Here is an 18,570-nt window from a genome sequence, read left to right as displayed (position 1 = left end):
AATAGTTCCAAGAGGTTATGTTGCCGCACTCGAGGTATAGTCCACCTTGTTGGGAAGAATCAGAGAGGCCCAGAAGTTGGACCAAGGTATTGCTGAGATAAAGGAAATGATGAGCAAAGGGAAAGCAGAAGGATTCCGTGAGGATGAAAATGGAATCATATGGTTTGAGCAACGGATTTGCGTACCCAATGACCCGAAGATCAGGAAGTTGATTCTTCAGGAGGCTCATGACTCACCATATTCGATACACCCAGGCAACACCAAGATGTACTTGGACTTGAAGGAAAGTTTTTGGTGGGCCGGTATGAAGAGAGAGATTGCCGAGTATGTGGCAATATGTGATGTATGTCAGAGAGTAAAGGTGGAGCATCAGAAACCAGCAGGTTTACTTCAGCCATTGCCGATACCTGATTGGAAATGGGATAAACTTGGTATGGACTTTATCACGGGGTTACCCAGGACCCGTTCAGGTTATGATTCCATTTGGGTGATAGTGGATCGTTTGACCAAGGTTGCTCACTTCATTCCAGTGAAGACCACCTATACAAGTGCTAAGCTGGCAAAGATATATATGACCAGGATCGTATGTCTGCATGGAGTTCCGAGGAGCATCGTATCAGATAGAGGAACACAGTTTACCTCAAAGTTTTGGAATCAGTTGCATGAAACTTTGGGTACCAGGCTAGAGTTCAGTACAGCCTTCCATCCACAGACTGATGGGCAGACAGAGAGAGTCAATCAGATTCTGGAGGACATGCTGAGAGCTTGTGCGCTAGACTATGGGTCTAGTTGGGATGATAACTTACCCTACGCAGAGTTCTCGTACAACAACAGCTACCAAGCCAGTTTGCAGATGGCCCCTTTCGAGGCATTGTATGGCAGGAAATGCAGGACACCTTTGATGTGGGATGGAGTTGGAGATCGCAAATTGTTTGGACCTGATTTGATTAGGGATTCTGAGGAGAAGGTCAAGTTGATTCGTGACAGACTTAAGATAGCTTAGTCAAGGCAAAAAAGTTATGCCGATGCTAAACGCAAGGAAGTGATCTATGAAGTGGGAGATAGAGCATATCTTCGAGTGTCTCCACTTCGAGGTATTAAGAGATTTGGAGTCAAAGGAAAGTTAGCACCACGGTTTGTGGGACCATACAGACTTCTGGAACGTAGAGGAGAGGTTGCATACCAGCTAGAATTAGCAGAGGCTTTGTCGGGAGTTCATGATGTGTTTCATGTTTCCCAACTGAAGAAGTGTCATGCAGAGATGGCGGACATTCCTTTGAGAGATACAGTGCCACTGGAGGCAATTCAGTTGGAGAATGATCTGACTTATGAGGAGAAACCTATTAAGATTCTTGAGACTGCAGAGAGAATCACTCGTACCAAGATCATCAAGTTCTGCAAGGTTCAGTGGAGTCACCACACCGAGGAGGAAGCTACTTGGGAACGAGAGGAAGATCTTAGACAGGACCATCCACACCTTTTTGCTGGCCAACCCGAATCTCGAGGACGAGATTCATCTTAAGGGGGTAGGTTTGTAACATCCCAATTTTTATTAAATTTGGATGTTAATAGAATCATTCAATGCATATCATATTTCTTTGCATTTTGGAGTTTTTGAAGTATTCAAATAATATTTTTCCACTCGAGAAAAGAAATGAGAGGCGATAAGATGACTTCCTCAAATTTATAAAAGAGTGGGAAATTTTATTTTGAATATTATTTATAGTTTTGGAGTTTATTGGTATTTATTTTATTTGCAAAAAGTGCATTAATTGCATTAGGAAAATATGTTCATAATGTTCTGTGCTTAAGTTAATGTTCATTAGGCTCTAAATACTGTATAGTTACTTTAAAAATTATTGTGGTGTTTTTATTAATTCATTTGAATTATTTAGGGCCACTTTAGTGTTCGGTTTTTAAAAAAACACACACACGCACGCACGCACTCACCCACCTGGACCGAAACCAGTTCGGCCCAGGGACGCACGCGCTCAGCCAGCCGCGCCAGGCCAGCCAGCCCACCGGCCATTTTCGGCCCAAGGCCGCCCGCGCGCCCGAAACCTCCCGTACCGGTCAGCCGCCCTCGCTCGCCTCGTCTCGCTGCCGCTCAGGCGGGCCCCGCCCGTCAGGCCGTCCCCAACCTCCCGCAACCCGCGGGATAAACATCCTCGCCGCGCTCCCGCAACTGCCGGCCGCCTCGCGCTCAGATAATGCTTATCCGCAGCTCCCGTGCCCTCTGACCTCGCCTATAAATGCCCCTGCACCCCCTCTTCCAACCTCGCCGTCCCAGCTTCTTCTCGCGCCGCCCCTACCGCTTGATGTCGCTGTTCGCATCTCGCCGGAGCCGCGCCACTCCGTCGCCCATTTCGTCGTCTGTGGCACCCCCTAGCTCTCCTTCCTTTGTCAATTGGATCACCGCGATAACGCGCATCTGTTTGACACGTTTTTTGCCCCTATGTCCCGTCGGAGCCGCCGCACCGAGCCCCGCCGTCTTCGCCGGAGTCGCCGCAGCACCGAGCCCCGCCGTCTTCGCCTCGCCCCGTCCCGACGTCGCCGACGAACGCCAACACCACCTTCGCGATGCCCTCGATGCGCCGCACCTCCCCGTCTTCTTCCCCGACGCCGAGGACCGCCGTAGCCGCTGCCCCGCCAGCGCCCGACGCCGTGTCGTCGTCCTCTGCTCGTCGCCGACGTCGCCAGCCCACTGTGAGCCACCGCCCCACCTTCGCCCATTAGATCATTCACCGACGGCCTAGATTAGATTAGGTTATTTTTTTAGTTGAACGGGTACGCGGTTAACCGCGGGTTTATTTCTAGAAACCGATCGGTTTCTGTATAAGTTAGCCGCCGCCACTGTTTTTCTTAGATTGTGGCCGTCCGCTGTATAAGCTACACGGCGAACACCTTTCGGCCAGTAGGAATCTGCCACGCGCCAGGGACCTGTTTGTGATAGTTTTTCTTCACTGTTTAGTCCCTTTTATCACAGATTAGTCCCAGAGCTCAGATTAGCCATAACTTTTAACCCGTAGATCCAAACTCGATGAAACCAGCGGCAAATTCTTCGTATTATTTAGATCTATCCAGTGGTATCCTTTTTGCAAACTTTTGTCAGATTCAAATTTGAATTTATTCAGATTCGAATTCGAACTTCAAATGGCCATATCTCTCAAACTGTAGCTCCGATTAAGTTGATTCTTTTTGCATTCTGTCACCGTAGCCAAACCCTACCACCTGGACCTTTGTCACAATATTTTACACACACTAGGATCTGTCCATTAATATTTTTACTAGTATGCATAGTACGCACTATAGTTCACATCACTTCTTGAACTATAGGCCTATGTTGTTTTGGCACTTAGAATATTTTCGTGCAAGTTAAGTGTTGTTTGTTCATTTGGTTTTTCCGAGACTTCTTGCTTTGCACGTTCTTCTTGGTTCTCTGAAATGTTTGCTTATGTTTGTTTATCCTCTTTGCGATAGATTGCGCGGAGTGCGAAGCATAATATTATCAGTCTTTAGAATTCAACCAGCAGTACCAAGGCAAGTTGCATCTTGATCATGTTTCATTACCTATGTTTTTATTATGCACTTAGTTCTTTGCGGTAGGACTGCATGGTAGGAATTGATGCCGCATGACTATGCTTTTCACCCAGTAGTTCATTGAGGTAGGTCTAAACCTTATAACATTGTCGCCATCGTTTTACATTATGTTGCTTCGCTAAGTAGACGTGGATTGGGGAGTGATCATTGTAAAGTATGAGTGACAATGTAGTAAATAGGATCTAAGATAATTAATGAACTACCTGGGCGGAAACTTGTTGGAATGGTGGCGAAGTACAGTGGGGGACGCATGGGAAATCCATGGTGGTGCACCACTAGTGGACCGTCCGCTCAGGCTCAAAGAGATCAATCGTATTCTCATGTCTAGAAGCTTACATGTGTAGCCACAAGCCAATATGGGCTCTCGCTTAGTTGAGTAGTTAGTGTGACCCCTTCCGGGATGGGCTAGCAGATGTAGAATGATGTAGGTGTACCGGCCTATCCGTGGGTTAAGGGGGAACATTTTCGAAAGACTATGTCTCGATCTTCCGATCATGGAGGTGGTCGAGTCTTGTGGGGAAAAGTGCGCAACCTCTGCAGAGTGTCAACCTAATCGATTAGCCGTGTCCCCGGTTACGGACAAGTTGAGCATCTAGTAGTGGAAATGCCGGGAGATCTCCTCACCTTTAATTAAACAGTTGGGGTTTAAATGAAACTTGGGAACGGATGGAGTTGGGTTTGCCAACTCATCCTATGCAAATGTGTAGTAGTAGAATAACATCTTTCCTAATAGGGAAAAACTAGCTTTATGCAAAAAACTAAACTTAGAGCTTTCACCAGCCAAATTTCATGTACAAATAGGTTCTTTACACTTATGATGTAACATGCCAGTACATTCAATGTACTGGCCTATATGGCTGCAACTTATCACGTTGCAGATATATCCGACGAGGATTAAGGTGCGATAGGTCGATGTTCTACACTCAACCTTGCTAGTGGAGTTGGACTCATTTACTACTTTGCTTCCGCAGTATTTGTTTCTTGGCGCTATGCCCTATTTTGTAATAAATGTATGGCTCCTGGACTATCGATGTAATACAGAGATGTGTGTTATTTCTGTTATTTCATCGAGTACTGTGTGTGCTAGCAAGTCGATCCAGGGACTAGCACGGTACGCACAGAGACTTCGACTCTTAACGAGTCGGGTCGCTACATGTTTATATAAGTCTTATAAGCTCTTTTATTAAGGAAGATTGTTACGGGTTTGGGATGTATTCAAGCGTAGGCTGTGAAGGCAGAACCGGACCTTCTAAACAAAGTTACGATTGCCGAATTGGAGTTTGCTGCGTCCACCGTCGGCTACCCGAAAGACATTGTTAGGGATCCTGTTGTCACCATCCATGGCCCAGCTAGAGGAACAGCGTGGGTCCCGACCGTGCGCCATCCGAGGAACATTGTTATTCAAAACATTGTTACCGACCTTGCATTGCGTATATCAAACATTGTTACCGACCTAACATTGTTACCGAAACATTGTTATGGACCCAACATATTTACATAAGCCTGTTCGTAAAAACAATGTAACGGACCAGAGGCAGTACCGGGAGAAGCATCAACAAGGGAACATTTGGATTACGTACTATTTGTGAGTTGCGTTTTCAAACCATATAGTTTTGTTTATATAAGTCTTATAAGCTCTTTTATTAAGGAAGATACACTCGCCAGGAACAATGTTACGGGTTTGGGATGTATTCAAGCGTAGGCTGTCAAGGCAGAACCGGACCTTGTAAACAAAGTTATGATTCCCGAATTGGAGTTTCATGCGTCCACCGTCGGCTACCCTGTTAGGGATTCTGTTGTCACCATAATGGCCCAGCTAAGGGTGTTTGGTTTCTATCAGAAAGTGGAACGTCATGGGTCGGACCTGCACCAGAGCCTCGTTCATGCATTTGGTTTGTAGGTGGAACGGGAACCAAGTCGTGGCACAGTTGACGCAAAGTACCAGTGGCAGAAATTAAATTTGTGACCGGTTCGTTCTTCGTCTTTCTTAAACAGCGTGTACAACCAGTTCATCAAAAAACTACTATTTCCGATGAGTTTCCTGATGAACAGTCTATTGGAGGTCGTCTTTCCCCATTCCTCGTCCAACCCCTTCACATGCATGCAACGCTCAGTGGTGTGTTCAACAGTCGCAAGGGCTATCCGGATTCCCGAATGAGCTCCTGGTGTGATTAAACTGCTCAGCTTCTCCATGCATGCACCTAGGAAGTCGATCCGTCAAGAGTGTAAACACACTGCACGCGCATTGATTCCAGTGAATGAGGTATAGTGCCATCGCTGGTTCTCTGCCAAATAAACCCAAGCGCCGGCCGCCGTCCCGTTTCCGTCACTAGAGGTTTGCAGCCATCTACTTCTAAACATTGAGAAAATCTTGGAGCTTGCGCTCGATGGACGCCGCCGACGAGCTGAAGCGTGCACGCGGCGGCGGCGGCAAGCAATCTGTGGACCAGCTGAGCGCCCTGCCGGACGACCTCCTGCACGCCGTCCTTTCGCGCCTCAAGGCCCGTCAGGTGGTGCGGACGTGCGTGCTGTCCACGCGGTGGAGGCACCTCTGGCGCTCCGTGTCGTGCCTCCGCATCGACCAGCGGGAGTTCGCCACGGCCAGCGACGGCTTCCTCCTCGAGCGGCAAAGATTCAAGAACTTTGCTCACATCGTGCTGCGACGCCACGATGCTGCGTTCCTAGAAGAATTTCGGCTGCATGTAGGCTTTGGCTGTGATTTTTTGAGTCGATATGCTGAGAGCTGGGTCCGCCACGGCATAAGTCAGGATGAGACATGGCCTTGCCGACTCAAAAGGTTGCATGTTAACAACGTGTGTTTGGACAGTTATTTTGCCAGGCACATCAATTCGCGGTGCCCTGCTCTTGAGGACATGCGACTGAAAAACTGCAGCTTCTTGCTCACCGAGGACATCAGGTTTACCTCCGCTTCCCTAAAGAAAGTGGTTATCATCGGCTTCCGTGTGCTAGAAAATAATCCTTTCGGGCTGATTTTGGAGGCTCCTGCCCTTGCTTCACTCCGCCTGACCGGGCATCATCCTCACATTTGCGGTAGTTGGCCGATTGCATGCCATCTCTTGTCGATGCATCGATCCAACTGACTGTGCGGAATTGGTTCAATTCAACAACAACAACGAAGATAACGACCTGATTGAGATGCAATTGTCTTTGCTCGACGAGCTTTTCAATGTGATGAGTTTGCATTTGTCTCGTTTCGGTGTCATGGTACGTACACCTAATTATTCAGATTGCATCTCTTTTGTTTATAGCCATTTAACGATATTTTTTTAATGATATGTATGTTTTAGTTTCTTGTTCTTGGTGATGATCCTGGTCTGTATTTCCCCAAGTTCAAAAACCTCAAGACGTTGTCCTTGGAGGATTGTGATATCAGTGATGACTTCCTCACGCTGAAGCATTTCCTACGGAACTCACCTAATTTGGAGAAGCTCATGTTGCCCTGTTGCAAGGTACTACTACTACTACTACTACTACTACTACTTTCCTAACTCAGTTTAGTATGTAATATTAATTCTTTTATACTGCCAACAGCTCTTCAATCCCAGACCAAAAAGATATACAAAGGAGATAATGGGAAAGGCTCACTCATATTCCCAGGACACGGCGATTGTTGAGTGCAAGAACCTCAGGCTCACTGAAATCATATACCCGAAGTATGACGATCATCATGTCCACCTATTGGTAATGTTTTTGTTGGGCATGTCAAAGAATATGCCAAACAATAAGATTGAGATCACTAGAGTCAATTAGCAATACCATATCCATATGTCAGCTTGTCCAGAAACTACTATGTTGTCTATCGTTTGATGTCTTTCTAGTTTAGATGTCATATCGCATCACCGATTTTACATTTTGTTCTTTGTTCTTTCTTGAAGTCCAAGCTTTGATTGTGTCTTATGGAGTTTATGGAAGGACATTATCTATCGTTTGCTGACTTCCCAGTTTGCATGTTGTAATATGTATAATCAGGTTTTCCTTGCAGGGCTTGGGTTTGATTTTTTACTTCAGGAAAGCAATTGCAGTTTTTTGACATGGAAAATTCATATGCATGATCATGTAGTGTTTTGGTTCTACAAAGGGAGCTTGTAGTGGTTGGTTGAGGAGACTCCTTTTTTCTTCTTTGCAGATGGAAAAAGATAATATTCATGTGTTGTTGCTGCTGATGATCAGTTCCATTCGAATTACAGCCCGTTTACATACAAGTCTGTTATAGATGTGTCCCCTATCTTGTATTCTCCTGAGGATTTCATAATGCCTGTTTTCATTAGGAAATAATAACTTTATGTCTCATTCTCAACAGATACAAAATGGAGTATCTCATGCTTTCATTGGTCCATACCGTGGGAGTAATAGCATATCCCACAATTTTTTCTACAGTGTCATGTATATGGAGGATTCGAGCTGTTTTTTGAGGATCCCATAAAACCGGTCAATGCCAGAGCACATGGTCGGCGCCGCCCCATGTGAATAGTGAGCAGGTGGAGGAGCTCAGCCGCAGAGGGCCGGAGCATCGCCAGAGCACGCGGCTGGCTGATGTAGGGAAACGTAGCATGCAATTTCAAAAAAATATCATACGCTCACCAAAGATCTATCTAGGAGATGCATAGCAACAAGAGGGGGATAGTGTGTCCAGGTACCCTTGTAGACCGAAAGCGGAAGCGTTTGACAATGCGGTTGACGTAGTCAAACTTCTACTCGTTCCAACTTATCAAGCACCGAACGTACAACACCTCTGAGTTCTGCACACATTCAGCTCGATGACATCCCTCGAACTCTTGATCCAGCAAAGTGCGTGTATTTTGGTTGGGCTTTCAAACGATGGTGTTAGGATGTTATGCATGCATGAAATGGTTAAAGAAAATTGAAATGGTTATCACAACCGCGGATTATTTTGAACAACTCCAAATAACATGAGTCATCTTAGGGGTTTGAAGATGTTTGTTCGTACTCACAATTCCTTTTTGTCAGTGGGTTAGATCATCGCAAGATTGAACCCATTACAAATCACCACTCCCTCTGAATAGAAACCCGTCGAACATGGCCAAAGAAGACATGTAGATCGGAGAGCAGGTGGGGCCGACACGACCAAGTGACGTGCCCTGCCCCCTGGGCACGTTGGGTTGCTGTGTGGGCCCCTGCTGCTCGTCACGACCTCTCCCGATGCTCTCTAGGGTTCCTAGTTGCCCCAAAAAATCGTGAAGCTGGTGCGCGAAGGGGAGACTAGCAACTGCTCCCACACGCGTTGATTTCCACATATGTACAATGGAATAATCCATTATCACAAAAAACTTGTTTTTTCATTCCCAGCAAACGAACGGCCCATCGCTTAACACGGGGTGACTTCCATCGATCTTATAGTTTAACATAGTCATCGGATCGCTGACCAGTTTACGCTTATTGTGACAACCAGTTTTTGGCTTTCTCCACTGGGGCGCTTAATCATGCAAGCTGGAAGCACAATCGCAGTGGTTCTCCCTTTGCACACCTAGCCAAAGAAAGCGGAACGTAGGAGGCAAGCACAGGAGCCGGGCAACCCAACTATTGACCGAAGACACAATTCGAAACCAATGCATATATAGCAATATCCGAGAATGTTTTTGCCGAATCTCTAAAGGTGTCCGGCGTTGCACTGCGAGACTTATGCTGGAAACACACAAATAGTTTAAAAGTGCCATAAGCTTGGAGAATCAAAAAACTGTAGTAAAAACTTGACGTCCGAACTAGATCAAGTGTTCAGTGCCAATCCGAAAATTGGTCTTAGAAAAAAAATTGTGCTTCTTTCGTGCTTTAACATGACACATCCTATCTCGAGACTTCACGTGGGTCAACCTACGGCTTCAACCTCCTAGGGGGGATCAAAAAAAATTCGCGTAATTAGGTGGCACTTCCTTGCGTGCGAAGATGTTTTCTGGTTTTTTTATTTCTTCTTTTTTGAGTTAGAATAAAAATAAAAAATTAGGATCTTTGGAATAATCTATATTTTCATGAAAAGGATCATAATAAAGCTGGTGGGTCCCAGCTGTCAGGGAGAGGAAACTTTTTATTTCCGCGTAATAAAGGAAAGTGGAATCGGACGAATAGTGGGCCACAGGGGTAGAGGGCGCGCCCTACCCCCTGGGCGCACCCCCTGCCTTATGGGTCTCACGTAGGTCCCCCTCACTTATTCCAGCACCCATCCACTTCGTCTTCCTCCCGAAAAAATCATCCGGTTGATCATCTTGCTGCCATTTTCGATCTCCTTGTGCAAAGCCCCATTTGCAAAACTATTTTGAGGGATTGTTCTTCGGTATGTGACTCCTCCAATGGTCCAATTAGTTTTTGTTCTAGTGCTTTATTTATTGCAAATTTTTGCTGCTGTGGTGACCTTGTTCTTGAGCTTGCATGTCAAATTTATATGGTCCAAAGTAGTTTTGATGCATCAAATAGACTCTAGTCACTTGTAGGAGTAGTTGCTATCAATTTTGTTGAGTTTGGTTCACTTTTATTTTGAGTCACTAAAAATTTCAGAATTTTTCAGAGGGAGAAAATGATGAGAAGATTGTTGAGAGGCTCTTCGAGCCGGGGTTTGAAGGAAAATGAAAATGAGGAGAAGAAGCCCAAGTACAACCTCCGTCACACGCGGAGGTTCGGCCGTGTGAATGGCCAAGTGATGCATTCTTGGAGGCGACCGGAATTTATGAGGATTACTATTATTTGGCTGGGAATGCAGGCGTCATCAGGTACTTGTCAAATTCTTGATAGATCCCTTGTGTCTTGGTCCTCCAAGAAACAAAACTCGGTATCCTTGTTAGGGATCCTGTTGTCACCATCCATGGCCCATCTATAGGAACAGCATGGTTCCCGACCGTGCGTCCTCAGGGCAACATTGTTACGGAAAACATTGTTACCGACCTTGGCTTACGAAGAGGAAACATTGTTACTACAACATTGTTATGGACCCAGCTTATTTACATAAGCCTGATCGTAAAATAATGTAACAGACCAGAGGCAGAACCGGGACAAACATCAACAAGGGAACATTTGGATTACGTACTATTTGTGAGTTACGTTTTCAAATCATATACTTTTTTCTGTAAGTCTTATAAGCTCTTTTACTAATGAAGGTACACTCGCCAGGAACAATGTTACGGGTTTCGGATGTATTCAAGCGTAGGCCATGAAGGTAGAACCGGACCTTCTAAACAAAGTTACGGGTTTTGGAGTTTGCTGCGTCCACCATCGGCTACCCGAAAGACATTGTTAGGGATCCTGTTGTCACCATCCATGGCCCAGAAAAAGGAACAGCATGGTTCCCGACCGTGCGTCATCAGGGGACATTGTTATGCAAAACATTATTACTGACCTTGCATTGCGGATATGAAACATTGTTACCGACCTTCCAATGTGAATAGGAAACATTGTTACCGACCTTGCAGTGCGTTGAGGAAACATTGTTAGAGACCTTGCATGGAACGGAAAACATTGTTACCAAAACATTGTTATGGACCCAGCTTATTTACATCAGCCTGGTCGTACCGGGACAAGCATCAACACGGGAACATTTGGATTACGTACTATTTGTGAGTTACGTTTGCAAATCATACACTTTTGTTTATATAAGTCTTATAAGCTCTTTTATTAAGGAAGATACACTCGCCAGGAACAATGTTACGAGTTTCGGATGTATTCAAGCGTAGGCTGTGAAGGCAGAACCGGACCTTCTAAAGAAAGTTACGATTTCCGAACTGGAGTTTCCTGCGTCCACCATCGGCTACCCGAAAGACATTGTTAGGTATCTTCTTGTCACCTTCCATGGCCCAGCTAAAGGAACAGCATGGTTCCTGACCATGCATCATCAGGGGAACATTGTTATGGAAAACATTGTTACCGACCTTGCATTGCGAATAGAAAACATTGTTACCGACCTTGCATTGCGAATAGGAAACATTGTTACCGACCTTGCATTGCGAATAGGAAACATTGTTACCAACCTTGGCTTACGAACAGAAAACATTCTTACCAAAACATTGTTAAGCCTAGTCGTAAAACAATGTAACGGAAAGTACCAGAACCGGGACAAGCATCAACACGGGAACATTTCGATTACGTACTATTTGTGAGTTACGTTTTCAAATCATATACTTCTGTTTATATACTAGTGTTATAAGCTCTTTTTTTGAAGGAATTTACACTCGCCAGGAACAATGTGACGGGTTTCGGATGTATTCAAGCGTAGGCTGTGAAGGCAGAACCGGACCTTCTAAACAAAGTTACGATTCCCGAATTGGAGTTTCCTACGTCCACCGTCGGCTACCCGAAAGACATTGTTCGGGATCCTGTTGTCACCATCCATGGCCCAGCTAAAGGAACAGCATGGTTCCCGACCGTGCGTCATCAGGGGAACATTGTTATGCAAAACATTGTTACCGACCATGCATTGCAAACAGGAAACATTTTTATAGACCTTGCATTGCGGATAGGAAACATTGTTACCGACCTTGCAATGCGAAGAGGAAACATTGTTACTGACTTTGGCTTGGAACCCAAAATATTGTTACCCATACATTTGACCCAGGATATTTACAGAAGCCTGGTCGTAAAACAATGTAACGGACGAGTGGCAGAACCGGGACAAGCGTCAACAAGGGAACATTCGGATTACCTGCATTTTGAGAGTTACGTTGCAAATCATACACTATTGTTTATAAATCTTATAAGCTCTTATATTAAGGAAGATACACTCGCCAGGAACAATGTTACGGGTTTCGGATGTATACAAGCGTAGGCTGTGAAGGCAGAACCGGACCTTCTAAACAAAGTTACGATTCCGGAATTGGAGTTTCCTACGTCCACCGTCGACTACCCGAAAGACATTGTTCGGGATCCTGTTGTCACCATCCATGGCCCATCTAAAGGGCCATTATTACCGACCTTGCATTCTGAATAGGAAACATTGTTACCGACCTTGGCTTACGAACAGAAAACATTCTTACCAAAACATTGTTATGGACACATCTTACTTACATCTGCCTGGTCGTAAAACAATGTAAGGACCAGAGGCAGAACCGGGACAAGCGTCAACAAGGGGAAATTTCGATTACGTAAAACATTGTTACCGACCATGGCTTGCGAACGGAAAACATTGTTACCGACCATGGCTCGAAAGAAGACAATGAAGAGGATAATCCACCCCAACCCAAACAAAATCTCTCACGAGTTAGAGCAAGAGTCACAAGAGACCATCCCGTCGAACAAATCTTTGATGATATTCAAGCCGGGAGAATTACTCGCTCTAAAACTCGGTTGGCTAACTTTTGTGAACATTACTCATTCATTTCTAGTATTGAACCTATGAAGGTTGAGGAAGCTCTTGAGGATCCGGATTGGGTGAACGCTATGCATGAAGAGCTACACAACTTTGAGAGGAATCAAGTGTGGACATTGGTTAAAAATCCGGCCGACAACCACAATGTCACAGGAACCAAATGGGTGTTTCGGAATAAGCAAGATGAGGATGGACAAGGTCTACGCAACAAGGCCCGGCTCCTCGCCCAAGGCTACACTCAAGTCGAAGGTATGGACTATGGTCAGACATATGCCCCCGTTTCTAGAGTTGAGTCCATAGCATCTTACATGCTTATGCCAATCACCATGATATCACTTTATACCAAGTGGACATTAAAAGTGCTTTCCTAAATGGAGAAATTGACAAGGAAGTCTATGTTAAACAAGCTCCCGGCTTTCACAATCCCAAGAAACCTAATCATGTTTACAAACTTCACAAAGCTCTTTATGGTCTTAAACAAGCTCCTGGAGCATGGTATAAATTCTTGACCAAGTACCGTATTGAAAAAGGCTTTGAAATTGGGAAGATTGATTCTACACTTTTTACTAAAAGGCTTAATGGTGAATTATTTGTGTGCCAAATTTATGTGGATGATGTTATATTTGGTTCTACTAACCCCCGTTTTAGTGTAAAGTTTGGAATGCTAATGTCGCAGAAGTTTGAGGGAACATTGACACATAAAACTTTGTTACCGACCTTGCAGTGCGAAGAGGAAACATTGTTACAGACCTTGACTTGCGAACAGAAAACATTATTACCAAAACATTGTTATGGACCCAGCTTATTTACATAAGCCTGGTCGTCAAACAATGTAACGGAAAGTACCAGAACCGGGACAAGCATCAACACGGGAACATTTGGATTACGTACTATTTGTGAGTTACGTTTTCAAATCATATACTTCTGTTTATATACTAGTGTTATAAGCTCTTTTTTTAAGGAACATACACTCGCCAGGAACAATGTTACGGGTTTCGGATGTATTCAAGCGTAGGCTAAGAAGGCAGAACCGGACCTTCTAAATAAAGTTACGATTCCCGAATTGGAGTTTCCTACGTCCACCGTCGGCTACCCGAAAGACATTGTTCGGGATCCTGTTGTCTCCATCCATGGCCCAGCTAAAGGAACAGCATGGTTCCAGACCGTGCATCATCAGGGGAACACTGTTATGCAAAACATTGTTACCGACCTTGCATTGTGAACAGGAAACATTGTTACAGACCTTGCATTGCGGATAGGAAACATTGTTACCGACCTTGCAATGCGAAGAGGAAACATTGTTACTGACTTTGGCTTGGAACAGAAAACATTGTTACCCATACATTGGACCCAGCATATTTACATAAGCCTGGTCGTAAAACAATGTAACGGACGAGAGGCAGAACCGGGACAAGCGTCAACAAGGGAACATTTGGATTACCTGCATTTTGAGAGTTACGTTGCAAATCATACACTATTGTTTATAAATCTTATAAGCTCTTATATTAAGGAAGATACACTCGCCAGGAACAATGTTACGGGTTTCGGATGTATAGAAGCGTAGGCTGTGAAGGCAGAACCGGACCTTCTAAACAAAGTTAGGATTCCCGAATTGGAATTTCCTACGTCCACTGTCGGCTACCCGAAAGACATTGTTCGTGATCCTGTTGTCACCATCCATGGCCCAGCTAAAGGGCCATTGTTACCGACCTTGCATTGTCAATAGGAAACATTGTTACCGACCTTGGCTTACGAACAGAAAACATTCTTACCAAAACATTGTTATGGACCCATCTTACTTACATATGCTGGTCGTAAAACAATGTAAGGACCAGAGGCAGAACCGGGACAAGCGTCAACAAGGGAAAATTTTGATTACGTAAAACATTGTTACCGACCATGGCTTGCGAACGGAAAACATTGTTACCGACCATGGCTCGAAAGAAGACAATGAAGAGGATAATCCACCCCAACCCAAACAAAAGCTCTCACGAGTTAGAGCAAGAGTCACAAGAGACCATCCCATCGAACAAATCTTTGATGATATTCAAGCCGGGAGAATTACTCGCTCTAAAACTCAGTTGGCTAACTTTTGTGAACATTACTCATTCATTTCTAGTATTGAACCTATGAAGGTTGAGGAAGCTCTTGAGGATCCGGATTGGGTGAACGCTATGCATGAAGAGCTACACAACTTTGAGAGGAATCTAGTGTGGACATCTGTAGAAAATCCGGACGACAACCACAATGTCACAGGAACCAAATGGGTGTTTCGGAATAAGCAAGATGAGGATGGACAAGGTCTACCCAACAAGGCCCGGCTCCTCGCCCAGGGCTATACTCAAGTCGAAGGTATGGACTATGGTCAGACATATGCCCCCGTTTCTAGAGTTGAGTCCATAGCATCTTACATGCTTATGCCAATCACCATGATATCACTTTATACCAAGTGGACATTAAAAGTGCTTTCCTAAATGGAGTAATTGACGAGGAAGTCTATGTCAAACAAGCTCCCGGCTTTGACAATCCCAAGAAACCTAATCATGTTTACAAACTTCACAAAGCTCTTTATGGTCTTAAACAAGCTCCTGGAACATCGTATAAATTCTTGACCAAGTACCGTATTGAAAAAGGCTTTGAAATTGGGAAGATTGATTCTACACTTTTTACTAAAAGGCTTAATGGTGAATTATTTGTGTGCCAAATTTATGTGGATGATGTTATATTTGGTTCTACTAACCCCCATTTTAGTGTAAAGTTTGGAATGCTAATGTCGCAGAAGTTTGAGGGAACATTGATACATAAAACTTTGTTACCGACCTTGCAGTGCGAAGAGGAAACATTGTTACATACCTTGACTTGCGAACAAAAAACATTATTACCAAAACATTGTTATGGACGCAGCTTAGTTACATAAGCCTGGTCGTAAAACAATGTAACGAAAAGTACCAGAACCGGGACAAGCATCAACACGGGAACATTTGGATTACGTACTATTTGTGAGTTACGTTTTCAAATCATATACTTCTGTTTATATACTAGTGTTATAAGCTCTTTTTTTAAGGACTATACCCTCGCCAGGAACAATGTTACGGGTTTCGGATGTATTCAAGCGTAGGCTGTGAAGGCAGAACCGGACCTTCTAAACAAAGTTACGATTCCCGAATTGGAGTTTCCTACGTCCATCGTCGGCTACCCGAAAGACATTGTTCGGGATCCTGTTGTCACCATCCATGGCCCAGCTAAGGGAACAGCATGGTTCCCGACCGTGCGTCATCAGGGGAACATTGTTATGCAAAACATTGTTACAGACCTTGCATTGCAAACAAGAAACATTGTTACAGACCTTGTATTGCGGATAGGAAACATTGTTACCGACCTTGCAATGCAAAGAGGAAACATTGTTACTGACTTTGGCTTGGAACAGAAAACATTGTTACCCATACATTGGACCCAGCATATTTACATAAGCCTAGTCGTAAAACAATGTAACGGACGAGAGGCAGAACCGGGACAAGCGTCAACAAGGGAACATTTGGATTACCTGCATTTTGAGAGTTACGTTGCAAATCATACACTATTGTTTATAAATCTTATAAGCTCTTATATTAAGTAAGATACACTCGCCAGGAACAATGTTACGGGTTTCGGATGTATACAAGCGTAGGCTGTGAAGGCAGAACCGGACCTTCTAAACAAAGTTAGGATTCCCGAATTGGAATTTCCTACGTCCACTGTCGGCTACCCGAAAGACATTGTTCGTGATCCTGTTGTCACCATCCATGGCCCAGCTAAAGGGCCATTGTTACCGACCTTGCATTGCCAATAGGAAACATTGTTACCGACCTTGGCTTACGAACAGAAAACATTCTTACCAAAACATTGTTATGGACCCATCTTACTTATATATGCTGGTCGTAAAACAATGTAAGGACCAGAGGCAGAACCGGGACAAGCGTCAACAAGGGAAAATTTTGATTACGTAAAACATTGTTACCGACCATGGCTTGCGAACGGAAAACATTGTTACCGACCATGGCTCGAAAGAAGACAATGAAGAGGATAATCCACCCCAACCCAAACAAAAGCTCTCACGACTTAGAGCAAGAGTCACAAGAGACCATCCCATCGAACAAATCTTTGATGATATTCAAGCCGGGAGAATTACTCGCTCTAAAACTGAGTTGGCTAACTTTTGTGAACATTACTCATTCATTTCTAGTATTGAACCTATGAAGGTTGAGGAAGCTCTTGAGGATCCGGATTGGGTGAATGCTATGCATGAAGAGCTACACAACTTTGAGAGGAATCAAGTGTGGACATCTGTTGAAAATCCGGATGACAACCACAATGTCACAGGAACCAAATGGGTGTTTCGGAATAAGCAAGATGAGGATGGACAAGGTCTACCCAACAAGGCCCGGCTCCTCGCCCAAGGCTACACTCAAGTCGAAGGCATGGACTATGGTCAGACATATGCCCCCGTTTCTAGAGTTGAGTCCATAGCATCTTACATGCTTATGCCAATCACCATGATATCACTTTATACCAAGTGGACATTAAAAGTGCTTTCCTAAATGGAGAACTTGACGAGGAAGTCTATGTTAAACAAGCTCCCGGCTTTGACAATCCCAAGAAACCTAATCATGTTTACAAACATCACAAAGCTCTTTATGGTCTTAAACAAGCTCCTGGAGCATGGTATAAATTCTTGACCAAGTACCGTATTGAAAAAGGCTTTGAAATTGGGAAGATTGATTCTACACTTTTTACTAAAAGGCTTAATGGTGAATTATTTGTGTGCCAAATTTATGTGGATGATGTTATATTTGGTTCTACTAACCCCCATTTTAGTGTAAAGTTTGGAATGCTAATGTCGCAGAAGTTTGAGGGAACATTGATACATAAAACTTTGTTACCGACCTTGCGGTGCGAAGAGGAAACATTGTTACAGACCTTGACTTGCGAACAGAAAACATTATTACCAAAACATTGTTATGGACACAGCTTAGTTACATAAGCCTGGTCGTAAAACAATGTAACGGAAAGTACCAGAACCGGGACAAGCATCAACACGGGAACATTTGGATTACGTACTATTTGTGAGTTACGTTTTCAAATCATATACTTCTGTTTATATACTAGTGTTATAAGCTCTTTTTTTAAGGACTATACCCTCGCCAGGAACAATGTTACGGGTTTCGGATGTATTCAAGCGTAGGCTATGAAGGCAGAACCGGACCTTCTAAACAAAGTTACGATTCCCGAATTGGAGTTTCCTACGTCCATCGTCGGCTACCCAAAAGACATTGTTCAGGATCCTGTTGTCACCATCCATGGCCCTGCTAAGGGAACGGCATGGTTCCCGACCGTGCATCATCAGGGGAACATTGTTATGCAAAACATTGTTACAGACCTTGCATTGCAAACAGGAAACATTGTAACACACCTTGCATTGCGGATAGGAAACATTGTTACCGACCTTGCAATGCGAAGAGGAAACATTGTTACTGACTTTGGCTTGGAACAGAAAACATTGTTACCCGTACATTGGACCCAGCATATTTACATAATCCTGGTCGTAAAACAATGTAACGGACGAGAGGCAGAACCGGGACAAGCGTCAACAAGGGAACATTTGGATT

General features: G+C 44.3%; 1 protein-coding gene across 1 annotated transcript; it reads left to right on the top strand.

The window, feature by feature from the left end:
- Positions 1 to 5,987: 5,987 nt before the first annotated feature.
- On the top strand, positions 5,988 to 15,834 carry LOC109754094 (MEIOTIC F-BOX protein MOF-like). The gene is made up of 6 exons (XM_020313022.1): positions 5,988 to 6,651; positions 6,740 to 6,825; positions 6,909 to 7,070; positions 7,153 to 7,274; positions 15,045 to 15,277; positions 15,830 to 15,834. The coding sequence occupies exons 1-6, from the start codon at positions 5,988 to 5,990 to the stop codon at positions 15,832 to 15,834; spliced, it is 1,272 nt and encodes a 423-aa protein (XP_020168611.1).
- The last annotated feature ends 2,736 nt before the right edge of the window (positions 15,835 to 18,570 follow it).

Source organism: Aegilops tauschii, chromosome 4 (genome assembly GCF_002575655.3).
Source record: "Aegilops tauschii subsp. strangulata cultivar AL8/78 chromosome 4, Aet v6.0, whole genome shotgun sequence".
In the NCBI taxonomy this organism is placed as follows: domain Eukaryota; kingdom Viridiplantae; phylum Streptophyta; class Magnoliopsida; order Poales; family Poaceae; genus Aegilops; species Aegilops tauschii.
The sequence above is the reverse complement of the archived record's forward strand: the minus strand, read 5'-3'. Positions and strand labels throughout refer to the sequence as shown.

What these genes read in the sequence shown, in the direction of transcription:
- LOC109754094 (XM_020313022.1), top strand. Translation starts at nt 5,988, where the DNA reads ATGGACGCCGCCGACGAGCTGAAGCGTGCACGCGGCGGCGGCGGCAAG. An exon ending in GCATCATCCTCACATTTGCG is followed by an intron (nt 6,652 to 6,739) that starts GTAGTTGGCCGA and finishes ACAACAACGAAG; the next exon opens with ATAACGACCTGATTGAGATG. An exon ending in TCATGTTGCCCTGTTGCAAG is followed by an intron (nt 7,071 to 7,152) that starts GTACTACTACTA and finishes TACTGCCAACAG; the next exon opens with CTCTTCAATCCCAGACCAAA.